Source organism: Larus michahellis, chromosome 1, assembly GCF_964199755.1.
Source record: "Larus michahellis chromosome 1, bLarMic1.1, whole genome shotgun sequence".
In the NCBI taxonomy this organism is placed as follows: Eukaryota; Metazoa; Chordata; class Aves; order Charadriiformes; family Laridae; genus Larus; species Larus michahellis.
Genome location: NC_133896.1, coordinates 37781684 through 37798499, shown reverse-complemented (window position 1 = coordinate 37798499; position 16816 = coordinate 37781684). Strand labels below are relative to the sequence as shown.

Sequence of the window (16816 nt, the reverse complement as noted above, 5' to 3'; positions counted from 1 at the left end):
TTTTATTATTAAGAAAGGATTTACACACAGACAGCACAATGCTGTACTTACTTCCTAAGGAAGCCTGGTTAAAGATGTATTTTTAACCTTACATTCCTAGACTACAGAAAAAAGATTGATTCACTGTTGATGGAGGCTGTAAGAATTTCTATTCTGCATATTGATGAAAAGCCAAATTCAAAATGAGTACTTTAACATCATGTTAGTTGATGAGTAGTCTCTGCAGGAGTTCTGTCCAGAGTTTTTTTTTAATGTGAGGGTTATAAAGAGATAAATATAGAAACATGCAGCTTCTGTAGAGCCACAGTCCACCCTAACTGGTTTTTACTTCAGGTACATACATACACATAGTAAAGCATAAGGTAGGTTAAGACTAGCTGAAAATTAGCTCTTCCAAGCAGGGTGATTGATGAACAGTCAATATAAAGCCATGCGAATTTCAAAAAGGGGATATTACATATCAGACCTAAAAGTTTACACAGAATACATTAAAATTTTACAGTGAAAATATCAATGAAATTCTTAGTAAAATCAGTGAAAGTTGTCTAGGATCATGGAAATCTTTGCATTTATTTCCTCTTACTTCTAAGTACATTCAGCAAGGATTTGCGGTTCAGGAGTGCTCAGCAAGAAGTAAATCAAAACAATTTTGCAGGCTTGTCTCAATGATACCTTGAAATATTTAAAACGTTATATTTCAAGTCCCGTTTTCCTTCTTTTTTGAATTCTAATGCATCTCTCCTAGGAAATCTACATCAACCTCTTGCCTTTTGGAAAGGATACTTGTTGCAATGTCCTCTGCCTAGCAAACTGTGAAATTCCCCCATATTCCTGTCCTTGTTTTCACTGCTGCAGATGGTCTGACACAGAGAACACAATAAAAAGGAAATCTCAGGTTTGCTGCTGTATTGGCTTGTAGCTGGCAGTCTCATCCGACTTGCTCCTTGCGCAGCCTTGGCCTGCAGTAATTCAGACAGTGCCTGGCTATATTTGTGGGCAGCAACCAGCCCAGTACAATAGAGCTGATCTACTGAAAAAACAAGACCAGGTGGTTTGTGGATCAAGGAAAAAAATGAGATGGAGTGGTTTTTGTTTTCCAAACTTGCTCTCCCTCTTCTAATCCTTAACATAAAAATCTTTCCAGACTTCATGACTTATATGAGGTTAGTGAAATGAACATTCGGCATCAGCCAAGAAGCTGCCAGTTAGAGGATATTAAAAACTACCCATGAGCTGATTAGGAGTGCAGAATCATTTGCTATAATGACTGCAGGTTCTATACGCCACACTTGCCAAGCATCCAGCGAAAGAAGCCTTTCCCCAAAAGCCGCCCAGCAGCTCCACCCAAGGGCAGAATTGTACTGTTCTTGTTCCACGGGGCTCTTGAGGACCAGGAGGACAAAGTCCTGTTCCAAACCACCACAGAAATCAGTAAGCGCCAGGTCAAGCTCCAGCGACAGCCCCTGTGCTACAGCTGTGATAAGCTGTACACAGGTAGGATTAGATGTGGATGCAGCATTCAGGTACGTTCAGATGTGGAAGATGCCATGGGCTGTATTCACAAAGCAACTTTACTGCAGGGACTGCAGTAAATACGGCATTTGTATTGATGGTCATCCTCAGAGATGTATTAAACCTCCAGATTCTAGATGGTTCTGAGAAAGACAAGCACTCTGCTATCTTGATTTCTGGTGAGATGATTAGGACTGTGTAACAATTTGTCATACAGCAGTGACATGGCAGACTCAAAACAATGGCTGGTTTCAACCAAAAAATGAAGAAGCAAAAAGAAACAATGTTTGATGATAACAACTTTACTCATTTTTAACTCCATCAGCCTTTTCTAGGGGACAGACACAAAAAAATTGCAGAAACTCTTGCAAGTTTTAAGATCCTCAAGCTTCTTGGGGCTACACAAGACTTAGTAAAAATCTGGGTTTGGATGAGAACTGTTTGGTAATACTGCCCGCTGACTGATTCCTACACTGGCAAGAGCCAGCTTACTCCAAACAAAATGCTGGTTTTGACAAAGTTTTGTGAGGAAACAAAGAGTCAGTCAGGGCAGATGAAGTTGCTCAAGTAGTTCTATTAGATCTTATTAGAGACACTACAGCAGTTACTTCATATGGGCTCTCCTAGCTGGGTAGACAGTGCTGATTTGTCATTTGGCCTGCTCAAAGGATATAAAGATTATTAAGAAAGCTTAAAGACCATTAATTAAGCACTCAGCACTGGGGCAAGGAAATTCCTTGTATAGATCTAGGCTGGTGACTCAAATCGTCTCTTGTGAAGACAAGAGTGGTACAATGCTAATGGCACTTCAGTACTGCCCAGCCATGCTTTGCTTTTCTCATGATTTGCTTTTGGATGTCTGAGAGATGTTGAGAAGACCTGACATAGTTCAACGAAAATCAAATGAAAACATGACATGAATAAGGGTGTTGCTGTTTCTCCTAGCGCATGTTCAGAAGAGCCAACACCATTACCAAAAATTCCTTCCAGGAAGCAATAAAGGCAGCAGTGGGTGATTTATGAAGACTTGGCAATTCATTCCTTGGCCCTAAAAACTGGAAACTGACACAACAATAATATTTCTTTTTTTAAAAGGAAATCATTCTCCCAGGCTTCCCAGTTCCCATCTATACCACACCTTTCTCACACAGTCCTGCATATGGTAAAGGACATGACCGTGGTTTATTAAATATGGAATGGCTCCTCTCCTATGGCAATAGCGTGAGCTGTGGATTTCACTAAGGTCTGTTCTAACCTCCGTTTGCCATGGCTGTGGACAGAATGTTATTTTTGCACAGTGTATAAGAAAATGCCTTGAAAAATTAAAGTAGGTGCAATCTTGCAAATACACTCAGCCCTCAGAATACACTGAGGATTCGAGTGGTGTAGGTGGGTCTCTCTGAACTGACACAGAAACACACAACCTTGCTGCTGAGTTTGCCCAGCTATGATAAATGTGGCTCACAAAAAATTAACACGAGCAGGCATAGTTGATAAGCATGAGGTTTTTTTTGTTGGTAGACTATTTTTCTATTGGATCAATGTGCTGCGTCAAGACATGCTCCAGCCACACCAGGTGAGGTCCAGCAAAGGGGAAGCCATGAAAAAACACCCTAGAGAAAGGTGGGGGGTGCAGGGCTGCTTCCTTTAGCATAAGCCTGCAGCTAGATTGCAGTAAGTGTAACACAAAACCACACAAGGGCTGGCTTGCAGAAAAAGGAGGTCCTTGAGATTAGTTTATTGTCTCTCTCATTTATTGCTTTCTGTAGGCAGCTGTACTGAGATGTAGGAGACTGTCTGGCGTGAAAGTTCAGAGATGGAATAATTAGATTCAACAGCATGATTATGGATTTTATGTGTGAGGCACCTTTGATTGTGGAAAAAGTTAAAGCATGTTCTCCATAAAGCTTGGGAGGTTTCTCATAACACTAGTACAAGTAGGTAGATGAAGAGATGTTAAATTCCTAATTGTTTCTTTTATCTTTCCTGTGATAGAGACAGAGTTCTGTTTTAAAGACGTACCAAAAACCAGGTCTTTCATCTGGAGTGTAAAATTCATGTGTTCCCTGACCTCGTGTGTCACATGGTAATGAAACAACGTAAATCAGAAATGTTAAAAGTTGAAGTTTGTTAATATTACTGCTGAAGCTCCAATCTCTTTCCCGGTTAAACTGACAGGTCTATAGTCCAAATATATATATTTACAGATTAAAGCGACACAAAGAAAAAAAATATTAATGGACACCCAACGAGAAACAAATGGAAATGCAAGTTTCAGATGACTAGCTGGAAATTAAAAAAAAAAAAAAAAAAAATCAACAAAACGCTACAGAAACCACTTGCGTGTCTTTTAAATGGGGTAATGGACTTTCTTTGTATTGTACTACCACCTTACTCCTAAGAAAATACTTTGGTGCTCTACACTCTGTGGGGGAAATTTAGTAAATAGCATACATTTCGTATTCTCTTATCTATGTTTCCTTCTCGCTGTCTGGGCTGAAGCAGTCACCAAAATACAGGAAAGTATCTTCCCTAGTTGAAGAAGACGACATAAACTGATATTTAGGGGTCATAAGCAAAAAAAGAAGGATCCCTATCACCCTCTTCATTTGTTCCCACCCTTGCCAGCCACTTCAGAACAACCGGCTGAATTTGATGTAGACCAGAGGTGGCGAGAGCTCACAAAGCAACATGAAGACTTTGGGGAGATTGGGCTAAGGCCAGTTCAGCCTTGGTACACAATCAGCAAGGTGGGGTTTTTTTTCAGGTGCACAGTGGCCTGGGATTTATTAAAAATAAAACCCAACTTCCCTCTTTCCCCCTCTCTCCTCCCATAAAATACATGGGAAGTCTCAAAGAGAATCTGAAAACAGGGACATTACCATATAGTTCATTTCACATAGAGAAATCCAACTCGTTAACTCAAAAAAGTCAAGACTATGCCAAAGCATACTGCACACTTGAGATAATCGCAGGCAAGTCTCATATTGCAGTTTTTTCCCATATTAAATGGATTGTGAAGGCAACTGGAAACTAGTTCACATTCATTTATGTGAACTACTGCTGTCCAAATCTCACCCCACAAAAAAACCCTACTCTTTCTCCAGCAGACGATAGAAAGGAAGCCAGTCTTGAAGGTAGAAGGTGAAATCCTGGCTCCATTGTATTCATTTGCCAAATCTGAATTGACTTCAACAGAGCCAGGATTTCCCCCATAAAGATTTAGCTACAGTAAGCAGGGGAATGCCTAAATGGCAGAGTAGAAAACCAGGTAATGGAGACTTTGGATCCCCACTTTGTACTCCCAAGCCAAGCACCACAGTAACACATGACATGAGAATATTGCCTTGGCTGAGTTCGTAACGATCAGTTTTCCAACTCAAAAGATTCACGTTATTACTGAAGTTTCTGCAGGTAATCCTCCTAACAGAGGAATCAAACCTAACAGAGATGAAGTGCTTCTTTTATCTTTACAGACAGTCTCTTGAGAACAACTATCACTGCCACATCTGGTGATTCTGGAGCTACATCAATTTTATTTTCCTTTGTAACCTATTACTGACCCAATTTTCTCTATTATTAGCGCTATCCTGACCATCCTGCTTCATGCTGATGAAAAGGTAACGCTTCAAGCGAGAGGGACTGAGACAGCGTGAACTGAGGGAAAAAAACCCCAAAAAATGAAATTCTTCACCAGAACAAACACAAGCAGTCAGAAATAAGAAAAACACATATGCAACAACTGAATCCACGCAGAACAATGCAGTGATTGAGAGAATTTAATCAGCACTGCTTCTAGCACCAAATTTAGGGCCGTAATTCCCACAGTACTTCTAAAGAGTATTTTTCATGCAAGACATAAAAATTATTATTTCTTTCTTAATCCTTGCTTCAGTTCCTAACCCAGCTCTCCATGTGTGCTAATTGAGATGCATGAAAATTCAATACGTAGTGCAATTTTCCTGGGTTTTGTTTTCTTAACTGCTTGAATTCTAAAAAAGCATCTACTTTCTTCTCCATTATCGGATACAAAGCTGTAGCATGGGTGAAGCATTGCCGTCTGGGATCCAAATCTTAAAGCTACTTGTGAGTAATGCTAACAGCCAAAACTCAGTATCTATCAGCGCAGTGAAAGACTGTGTTTCAATTATTTGGCACAGCTGCATATTTTAAAAAAAAAAGAATTATTACTTTTTTTCTGTCAAATTACCTATTTTACCTGCATGTTATCTTACCATCTTATTTATTTACTAAATTTTTTTATCTTTAATACAAGACGAGTTTTACTATAGCATTATTATTTACATTGCTTCTCTTGTATCTCTTACCAATTTGACTTAAATGATCTTACAATACAAATCATCTCACAATGATCTATACAATTACGTAAGTACTGGAATATACACAAGATTACATGGTAACACAGCACATAAGCTAAGAGACAGAAATCTCAAAACTATATTTAGCATACTCACTTGAATAAAGGAGTCCCACAAACAACACATTTGTATATTCCTTGAGCTTTATGATGTGTGTACTCCCCCTCAAAGGCACTGGGAAAACAACAATACTACATTTTAAAAATAAATAAAGGCATTTTGGATTGTTTTTAATTATTAAATTAGCTAAGAGTTTACAAAAAGTTTCAGAAAAAGCCCACGGTGTAGAAGTTGGCAGTTGCTTTTTATTAAAGGCAGCAGATAGAGCAGGCAGAGGAAAAGGGGGATGTCCTGGTTAGTGTGCCTCAGGTGTTACGCATCATGCCAGAGGAAGCAAATCATCCCACAGTTCAAAGGACAGAACAACAACAAAAAGTGGAAAACTCTTATCTTCCCCTGTTTGGCAAGTGGAACGTAAGGATTGCCTGACGTGTCGCTCGACCCGAGGCCCTTCTCCAGCTCCGTGGCCGGCGATGCGTGGGCCGAGGGGCCGGGGCAGAGGCCTGCAGTGCCGGCTGCCCTTCGCCAGGCCGGGGTGCTGGGTCAGGCCGCCTCGGCCGGCCGGGGTGATAGCAGCATTGTAGCTGAAAATGAAATAATTGCTCCACGATTTCAAGCTGTGTGTGCCTTATATTTTTAGTTGAAAAGCAATATTACAGCTTTAAGGGAATATTTTTCTAAGTTAACAATCTAAAAGGCTAGGAGGTCATTCATCTAATACGAATCAGCTGCGCCAGCCCAACAAAAAGCCTATGTGCTCAGCAGCTTGTTTTTATTATCCTTTCACCCTTTTTATGAGGTCCAATTTTTTTTTTTTTTTTTTTTATAAACAGGATTTTTAAGAATGACCTAATCTCCGATTGTTTGTGTGCATTAAATCACGTTGTTGGTCCCGTACACAAGAGCGAGGAGGGCCGGGGGAAGCAGGGAGGGGGGAAGGCAGGCCTCCCGGCAGAGCCCAGCGTCCCTCCGGGGCGGAGGGAGGATGAAGGGGGCCGGGGCGGAGGAAGAGGGGGACCCCCAGCCAAGGTGGCCACAGGTACACGCTGTCGGGAGGGGTGCTGCCAATCCACCGGCCACCCCACGTGCCGCCGCGGAGAGCCCCTTGGGGTCGTGAAGGAAAAGGCGCAGTTACATCATGAGGACATTGGGAAGCAGAGGTAAAGCCAGGGCCTCGCGCCAAGCTTGATGGTATAAATTAGACAACAAAAAAAAAATAGCTAGGCCTTGGCAAGTTACCTTCACACTGGAATCAGCTGAGAGAGAGACTTTATTCACTAAAAACAGTCTTGGAAGCAAGTCCTTTTTTTTTTTTCCCCTCCAGGACTCGGAGCTGGCTTCCAGCGACTAAAGCCATGTGAGGGCAGTTATTGAAAATTTTTGACATTCCAACCACAAATGAGCCAATAAATACCTTCTCCACATGTGCTTCAAAAAGAAATTGGAGTGGGGTGGAAAAGAACTAAATTATGCTACCTTCTTTCTGCAGCCAAAACGTCTATACTTACAATGGCCACCTTCAAAACTCCAGCCTCCTGGCACGGGGCCATTTCTCTCGTGGTTCTGCTTACTGCGATGTCTTCCAAAAAAAGTGTACCTAAACCGCTATTACTTCCACACATTTTGTAGTAAACTAAAAACAGACTCTAAACATGAGCCTGGTGACTTTATAAGACATACAGTGTTCATTAAAAGAAAAAGTCACACAAGACCCCTGGCCTCGGCCCCCGTGCTGCAGATGCTTGTCTTTGCAGTGGTGTTAATTTGTAGGGGTTAGTAAACAAGTGCAGAAATCCTGGGGGGAAAAAAAAAGAGGCAACTTGGTGGGGAAGGTGAGGAAGCGCTAGGAAGAGGAGGGGGAGAAAAGAAAGACGCCTGTGTGTGCAGGACTGCGTCTCCTTCGTCCTGCCTTACCTTTCGGTCCCCTTCTCCTGAGTGACATGGTACTGCAAGGGCGTCAGCCGCTTCCTCAGCTCCTCCTGGGAAAAGACCACCTTACAGTCCTTTTTATCCCTACATGACCCTGCAAAGGGAGAGGATATGGGAGAAGGAGCCTTTTTAGCTTAAATCCTGAATAATTGCTTTGGCAGACGGCCACAGCATAGCTTCTGCATTCACTTGTCAATGACCAGACCGGTCCCTAATGCACGAAGAATGGCTCAGCTGAACTGCAGCTGATTATTTCTTCAAATCCAAGTTTAAAAAAGAATTTTGCTTGAGAGCCAGGTGATTCCACTGGAGCAGTGACAATGTGCTACAGCCAAAGCCCTTCAGTGTGTTATACGCTAAACTGTTGCGCATACAATCATTCACAAGAAAGTAACATTTTTCCGAACGTTTAAAAAAAAAAAAATCTGCAAAAAAACCAACTACAGCTGAAATGTTCTTTACAAGACATCTATATTGGAGACTTACGGTAATGGGCATATGATGTTCAGCCACAACATCCAACAATTTCATTAGCCTTTAAAGTAGCTGAAAAACAATTCTAAATCTTTAGAATTTCAATAAGGTTGATTTAACTTCTAGTCACATTCTCATCCTTTTGCTTTATAACATTAACCATTGTATTGTTTCACACTGTAAGCACTAGACTAGGAGCCCTGAGGAGCAAGTAATTTCTTTATGCACAAAGCTGTACAAGGTTCAACAATAAACTTGTCGTAAAAATTAGGGTTTCTATTGAAATTGCCCTTCTTTGAAAAATCTCGTCTTATGTTTTGCTTAGTTCATACAGAAAATCCAGGGAGTACATAAGGATTACTGTAAAAAAATATTTGTATAGTGCAGAAATTCACATCACATCAGGAAAGAAAAAATAACAATAAGGTTGCTTTTGAGAATGAAAACTCCCAAAGTAGTTAACAGAAACTGCCAAATATTCAGATAACTTTGATAATTGCTTGCAAAAATTAGCTGACAAAATACGCAGGGGAAAAAGCACTCTAATTATGACAGTAATTAAAATATGGTACAATTAGAAATAAACAGCCCCAACAAAAATATTTTTTGCTAGTAATGTATATACACGCATAAAAAGACCAATTGTGTTCCCAAAGTAGAGGGAACAGACCTACCCATCTGTATGTCATTTAGTACAGGAGAGGCAATGGCAGGTTTAAATTACATGGTATTGGATTGCAATTTCCTAACATTGGATGCTTTTCTGCTTTTTTACCTTGAGTCATTACTAAGGAGTGTTCATAAAAAGTAGCTTAAAGCACAGATGCTTGCAAATCATTTAAGAAAAGATGTTTCTTTCTTCCTCCCCCTCTTCTTTTCTCATTTTTTTAATGTGTGGGGGTGGGTGAATAGGGGAGAGAGAAAAAGAATAATGCTGTTGGTCACTACCAACTAACCCTAGGAAGTATTTTCAGGAAGAAAAAAAGTAAAATTGAAAACATCTGATTGAAGTAAATAGTGCAAACATAAAAAGCTTTACTAGTGAAAGAAAGGTATTGAAAAGCGACTTTATTTCATAGATTAGAAATTACTTTTGATCTAAACATTCTTAAAAACAGATTGTTTTCCACTCTGAGCCATCTCATTAGTTGTGCTGCAGAGCCTTCGTTTTAATGGCAAGCTTTGAAAAGGGCGCTGCTGTATGCCTTTGTTAGCTTCAATCTTATTTGGGAGAGGGATAAAGATTTCATTCCAGGTCTCTTTGTTTGTCTTTCAAGAACCACTAAAGCAGTATTCACACAAATTTTGCAGGAATGTGCCCTGTGCCATAGCTTACAAATTATTTGGTTTTGGTGCACTTAAAGGTCACCTTCCAAATTAGCAAAATTTTCCTACATCCTGGCTTTTCAACCTTAAATGTAAATATTGTTTCCTAACTGTAAGTGAGGTTTGTTCTTTATAACATTTGGTTGCTTATTTAAAGATGTCAAACTTTGGAGGTTTTTATTCTCCGAATGTGCTGGGCTCTAGTACTAATAAGTCTTTCAAAGTATAGCTAACAGGGAAAGGAAGCATATGCATTATATAAATAGCTATTGTTATGTTGCATTACGCAGCACAGAAAGAAACTGTTTGAGAGACAGTCTTTCACCTCATATTTCAGTACTAAAAACTAGCGCAGAGAGCAGCAAAGAATCTTATAAACCAACACAGCTTCACTTTTAAAAATATCTTCCAATTATTTTTTAAAATAATTCTATTTGTGCTTTAGATGTTGCAAAAAAAAGCAAAACAAGTATAACTTCACTTTGGAAAAAGTCTGAGAAAATACCGAATGTTTTAAAGAGCGGTCACTATCCCCTCTTTACTTAAATAGTTTTTTCATCTCTTCTAGAAATTTAGTTTTCTTCAATCAATGGGCTCACTATATGCACAAGAAAATTTCTATATGCCACTTGATCCACAACATAGATCAGAAGTTGGGAGCGTCTTATAAAAGGTTTTTTTCTCCCATTGATTTTTATAATTAACTGGGTGTTTTACAGTACAGACAAGTATTTATGTCTACAGGGAAATTTTGCCAAACTGCACTGGGGTAAACTGCAACCTACGCCGACAAAGGACTCTCCAGGTTTGTAATTTAATGGAGTATACAACAGCAAAAAGCTATAGTTGCACTAGAAATCATAAAAGAAATCTCTCGGTCCAGCCCTCAGCATTCAAGAACAGCCCTATTCAATTAATCGCACTTATTATTTAACTGCTAGCAACAAAAAAATAGCTCGGTAAATTGATTGCATGTTTTCCATATTGCCAAAGAGCCAGGGATGGAAAGCAAGACTCACCCCTGACTGCAGAGGATATTATAAGGATACGTTGTCTGAAACAGGGATAGCCTACAAGCCTCGATAAAATGCAGTGAATCCTAAAAAGTACGGGATGAGATTCTAGGAACACAGTCCTTCAGTTAGAAAAAAAATAATATGCAAGAGGGACAAAAGTGCTCAACTTGCTGTACCAGAGTGGCTGCTTCCACTCTTTCAACTGTTCCTTTACAGCATATATGAGATGTCTGCTACATTCACGCCAATGGCCTATATCTTGGGAGGGTACATCATAAAACCATGCAAATAGATACCCAATATGAGAGAAACTGCCAACAGTAATGCAGCTGTTATCAAACTCATTATTAAAGCTGAGAATAAAGGTGCAGGCTGGTCACTTTCCTCAGTCCGGTTCTCCATAAAAGGGACCAGGTATGGGCTGCGGAAAGGGTTCCCATACAGGCAACAAACTTCTTCAGCATCTCAGGCATAAAGGCAAGCTCAGGAGTTCATTTGTAAATTATACAGTTCAAGGCAGAAGAGAAAAAAGGTCATCAGTTTTACAAATAGCATGACATCAGTGTCATTACCATTTAAGGTGAGACTAAATTAAATACACTGTGAGAATAACAGAGTCTGGATACATTAGATCTATGTTAGGATTGGATCTCACTTGTTCTTTGCAGGTGACGCTCTCAGCAATGACTTTTAGAAGAGCCTGGGACAGCTATGTTCTTAATTTCAGTTAGATACCGCTGTTAGGAGAAGTGAACACAAGGGCAGACAAAATTCCCTTTACATTCCACTGTGGGATCAGATGCCAAATTAAATCTCTCTAATCAGCGGACCTCAGTGCCTTCGTTGGGGTCGGTGCTCATTAGAAGAGCGGTGTGCACGCAACTGTTCCACAAACAGGCACCAGCGTTTCCACTTGAGGCCACCTGCCTTCAGCCTTCTGCCAACAGTTACAACGGTCCCAAAAGCTGTTAAGATCCTGGAGCAGGATGGAAGGCTTCGTGAAGAAAAGGCGCCAGGCTCACAAATCTTAGTGCATAAACATAAAAAAAAAAAGCAGAGGAGGGTGAAACAAACACCAACAGAAACGCTGTCGGAGCCTTCATGGCGTTCCTGTGGTTAGGAATGGCTTTTCTGAAAAGCAATGCATTGCACGCTGCCATTTACTATACACCCGCAGACTACGGGCATTTCAGAGTTCAGCTCTGGCGTCCTCCTCTGTACAAATGAAGTGAACAGAAAGTATTTTCTGGGTGTTGACCTGATAATGAAGACATTAAGCATCTCACCTCACATATAAATTCTAATTTCAATTGACCTTTTCAAATCTGTGGTTCATAACGCAGGCGTGTGCCATTTCCTTCCCTATAAGCAATCACAAGAAAGCTAACAACGAGATACGTCCAGACAGACGGACACAAGTTAGCAGACCATTACTCCTCACCACTCAGCCCTTCACCTGCTCCAGCGCGCTGGAGGGTGGCGATTAGTGTCTGACATGCCCTGAAATACGGTGGCATTTTGCCTGATGGCTTTCCTTCTTCAAATAGTCTTTTGAACCGTTCTAATGAGTTTCTCTTATGTTTTGTTGCTTCCTATCACTGAAATTAACTCAACATTTCAACTGCATGGAAGACACAGCATACATTTTCCCCCTTCTATGTATGCTTATGTTCCACTAGCATTAATGGACATTACAGTCATGCACTGAGCACATACCACCATTAAGACTTCCTGAATTAAATACAGCAAGATCAAATGTTCCAGCAGAGCACAGCCATATAATAAATTGGGCTTCTAGTTTTCAGTACTACTTCTTTTAATATACCCAAGCAGTTTTTTAGGGGCCTTCCAGCACATTTTACTATTCATATACCACCCCAGCCCCAATCCTGCAATGTGACCCGTGTGGGCAGACCCTTGAGAATATGCACAGCTCCAACAACTACATAAGGGTCTACAAATGTAAATCAGATTACAGGATCTGGCTCTTAAGTACACATCTCTCCTTCTCAAAGCCTGTCCCCTCACGAGTGGGTCATAACCTTGGTCATCGATGGTGAATTATCTCAAAGTGACGTTAAGAGGAATCCTGCAAGGTTAAAAAATACTTGCATACATTTCTTTAAATAAATATCCTTACATATGCTATCACTAACTCTCAGTATTATTAAAAGTGGAATCTCTCATTTTTATTATTTCAAATTTCATTTACACAGTTTATGCCTCTTGTTTACAGTTCTCTCTCTCTCTCTGTGCTTAGGAAAAGGCAAACGTACAACTCTGTATTTCGCTTCTGTTCAGTCTGTTCTCTGCAGCCACTAGTGCCGCCTTGGGAGAATGCTGCTGCGTCCTCTCACTGCAAAAAGCCAAGAACTGCTCATCTAGTTAAAAAAACCCCAACTCTTGAAACTGCAAATCTATGCAAACCATCCTATTGGCTTGTATGCTGGAAAACACTCTTTTACAATACCTGCATTTGACATGACATATCTTTTTATAATCTCATCACAAACCATTTTAAATCGCCTCAGCGTGCTGCTGACTAGGATAGAAGCTGCAAAAGAGCCCTGAAATGTTGAGAGGTCAAGTTTAAGTAAAACCCGAACTTCATCATTAAAAATCCCTGTAAATGTTTTACACGTTGAAAAACAGGTCTGTGTTTCTTCTCTGAGGGATGGCTCCTTGCTTTCTTGCTGTAGGTAGCTAACTCCCACCTGCTGTTGAAATACCATTTGCAGTTTCATGCAAGCATTAGGAGTAATGGGGCGAAGACCATTTCCACTACATTGTGCGTTGAAAATCCAAAAGCCGGGTACCAGGACAACAGTTAAAATTTTGGGTCAAATGCCAGGTTCTATCTTAAAAGAATACCACCCAAAAATTAACTGTCTTTAAAAAAAATGATTTACTTAACACCCAGGAGGGTCACACAGCCGCAAGGGAAGGGCAAGCCCCTTTGCAAATGCACAAGCTTCTCATACAATCAAATAACAGAGCTATCACATTAATTTTTTTCACCTTCTGAAGCACTAAAAAAAACAGTCCCTGAACTCCCAACTAATGCATCTCCTCTGTGCACTTATTTTCTTTTCAAAGAAAGTGGTACTGATATGGGCAGGTCCCAGTACAGGCAGCACCTATGGGAACGGAAGCTGCCCTGTTGTTTCCTCAGCATCTTTGTGGCAGGTTACGTGGCTGAGGGAGTCACGCAAGCCAAAGAGACATTCGCTGAAAAAGAAATCGGAAGCTGCCTCCCCTCCCCGTGAATGTAAAAAACATTTAACAAAAAGATCGAAGTGTTTTGTGTAGTGGGGAAGGGGTAAAGAAAAGTATCTCCATTTGTCCTCTCCAGGGACGTCTACTTTACTTCCTTATCTCACATTAACGAAATAAATGTCACTACCAGCCACTATCTTGGTGTCACAACCTTTCCAAATTATAACCACCGAGGGCTCCAACTCCACCCTGCGCTGGCCGGGGGTTTTCAAGCTCTCATCTTCACCGGTCCTATAGTGATGGGGGCATACGGCTGCTCAGCGGAGGCTGGTGAATAGCAGCACCTTCAATTAAGTGGAGCAAAGGCTCATTACATGATAAACTGCCACTTTTGTTAGGCTTTCTGCTGAGATGGCCAAAGACAGAGTGCATGGGGCAGCTGACCTATTTGCCTTACTCTTGGATGCAAACCAGGCAAGACAAGATCAAGATCTATTGGTACAACAGCGGAGGAGGGAACATTTATAATGATGGATTTCTCTTCCTCTCTCCCCTAACAGATAAAGAGACTTTTGTTTTGCTGATACGATCCTAGCACCTTTCACAGGCACTACATTTGTTTAAATTAAAAACAAGAAAGGCAGAGACACTGAGCACTCTGTATCTGGTCAGTAGATTTCTGTCAGAATCAACAAAAGGGTACACAGCATATGGAAAGGCATTTTAATAACAGCAGAATTAAGCTGAATTTAATAAGAGTGCTTTATGCTACCTTTTGCATTTAAAATATTTCAGTAAGCCATCAAAATAAGTTTATTCACACGGCTTTAATAAAGGTTTAACCCTGCAGCGGAAACAATTAAAAAGTCAGCATTTGCCAGCGGTTACCGCGGTGGTGTGTAGGTTATTGTGGCATTCAGGCTGTTGCTAAATCCTCCTGCTGCTTCCTCCACAATAGTGATGTGTGGCCTGTGAAATGAGCACTGCGTTTCAAGAATCAAGGTGCCGCAATCTATACTGGGGATGGGGGTGGAGGAAAGGAGCAGGGTGGGGGGGAGGTCTCTCTTCTCCAGTTCCCTGCAACAGCCCCGATCTAACCCCCTACAAAACTCTGTCTCCAACTGCGCAGGAACCCTTTTAGCAAAGACACAAGCAGGCACAGCCTGCTCCGTGGCCTTTCATCCCCCATCTCCAAGCACTAAGGGACCTACACAGCACAAGAACAGGAACAGCTGGAACATATTGTGCTCCAGCTGTTGTTCTGCTATAGCCACCAGGGAAAACACTGTAGCATCCTTCCCTCTCAACCTGCTTCAGGACTAAAGGTAGAGAAACAGCCAAAAAGGTTGGTAGCTGCCAACTTCTTTCCCTTGTGGGCCTCCTGGACTTCCCTATGTTTCTATAAAATTCAGCCATGCTTTATGGGTCAGGAAGGTGGGGTCAAGCCTTATAAAAGGGCTTCAAGAGGACTTGGTCGAGCCCTTCCCCTGCTCTGCCCTCCTTGGGAGTCAACCTGGGCCAAGGAGTTGAGCAGGGAGTTCCTACCTGCGGTGCACAAAGCTGCCAGAGACAGACCTGGGCTGCCAGTAGCTACCATCCCACGAGAACCTCTCCTCCAGCTGGAGCAGGGGGCACCTTCGTACCCCAGACAGGCGCCCTTTCCCAACACAGCTTCTTTTGAAGGAAGTCATGAGATGAGACAGACGTTTAGCTTGTAACTAAGAATGAAGATTTTCTGCTTTGTACTTTCTGCTCTGGGACACAATTTCTCTCTACTCCTAGTTTCCTCCTAATCACGGTCTGTGCTGTAAGCGACCTGTGGTTAACCTAACAGATAAATTATGTTAACTTCCATATCTCGGGTGCCTGACTCCCAGTCCACACTCTCTAGATCTATTCGATGTACCATCAAATTCCAAGCTCGCATGTCCCCTAAGTGATCCCCCGGATCATCTCTTCCATCACTTCCAAACATACTCTCACTGACTTTAGGGTTCACATTTGTACCTTGCACCTTTTCTTGCTTGCCTTCTGTCAGCTTAGCAATATCCTTCCAAAATCTCCTTCCTTTCTGTGTGCTGCCGTCTCTCCCTTACATCATATTCTTGTCTGCAACCTTCATCATATACTCCTCGGAGTAAGGACAAAGACAGGGGTTGCTTTTAATTGAAGGGAAAAAAGTGAAGGCAGTCCTTAAAGGACTTCTCAAACCTCCTGTTATACACAGAGAGTCTAAGAACTAAGAGAGTAGTTTTTCATGGGAGCCTTTAAAACACAGAAACACAGTTAGTGCTGAAACTTCATCTTTTCCATAGCCAACTTGAGCAGAAAACGCAGTTAAGCCTGAGCTGCAGAGGGCACAGCAATGGAACGCAGGAAATTTATGAGCTCCCAGAATTAAAACATTCCTGCGAGAAAGGTAGAAATGGCTTGTGGTGGGTCCTTTATGGGAGGAGGAAGGGAAAGCAAATGACCTTAAGAGATCTGTCAGGGAACACATTAAGGCACTGGCTGTGTGCATGGTGCTGGGAGCACAAGAAACTTCTCATCATCCCTCTGCTACTCAGTGCCACAGAGTCACTGCGGAGCCTCCACCCAGGCGAGGCAGGGACGAGCACCTCCTGTCTGTTGAGCAGATGAAGGAGAGTGCAAAACTACGCCAGAACGAGGAGATAAAAAGGGGGACAAAATAGGATACAAACCCAAGGGTGCAAACAAAAAGGGTACATTAACCAAGGGTTTCTGGTCTTCTTTATGACCCCAAGTTTTGCAAGCATCAAGCACAATAACAATATTACTCTCAATGAGATATCTACAAACAAATTTCATGCTAAACTGTATTAAATAAGATATTCTAGACTGAATACTATTATAGAAAATAAACATTTGTCAATACAGGACAAT

At 41.4% G+C, this 16816-nt stretch overlaps 1 protein-coding gene across 3 annotated transcripts in view; it reads right to left on the bottom strand.

The window, feature by feature from the left end:
* Positions 1 to 16816, bottom strand: part of MSRB3 (methionine sulfoxide reductase B3) — an 88539-nt gene that overhangs the window by 46925 nt on the left and 24798 nt on the right. For all 3 annotated transcript variants that reach the window (XM_074572498.1, XM_074572489.1, XM_074572481.1), the window contains exons 3-4: positions 7866 to 7974; positions 5988 to 6065 (exon numbers count right to left, since the gene is read on the bottom strand). In XM_074572498.1, coding sequence (XP_074428599.1) covers positions 5988 to 6065; positions 7866 to 7974 — 187 coding nt within the window. The remainder of the gene's footprint in view (positions 1 to 5987; positions 6066 to 7865; positions 7975 to 16816) is intronic.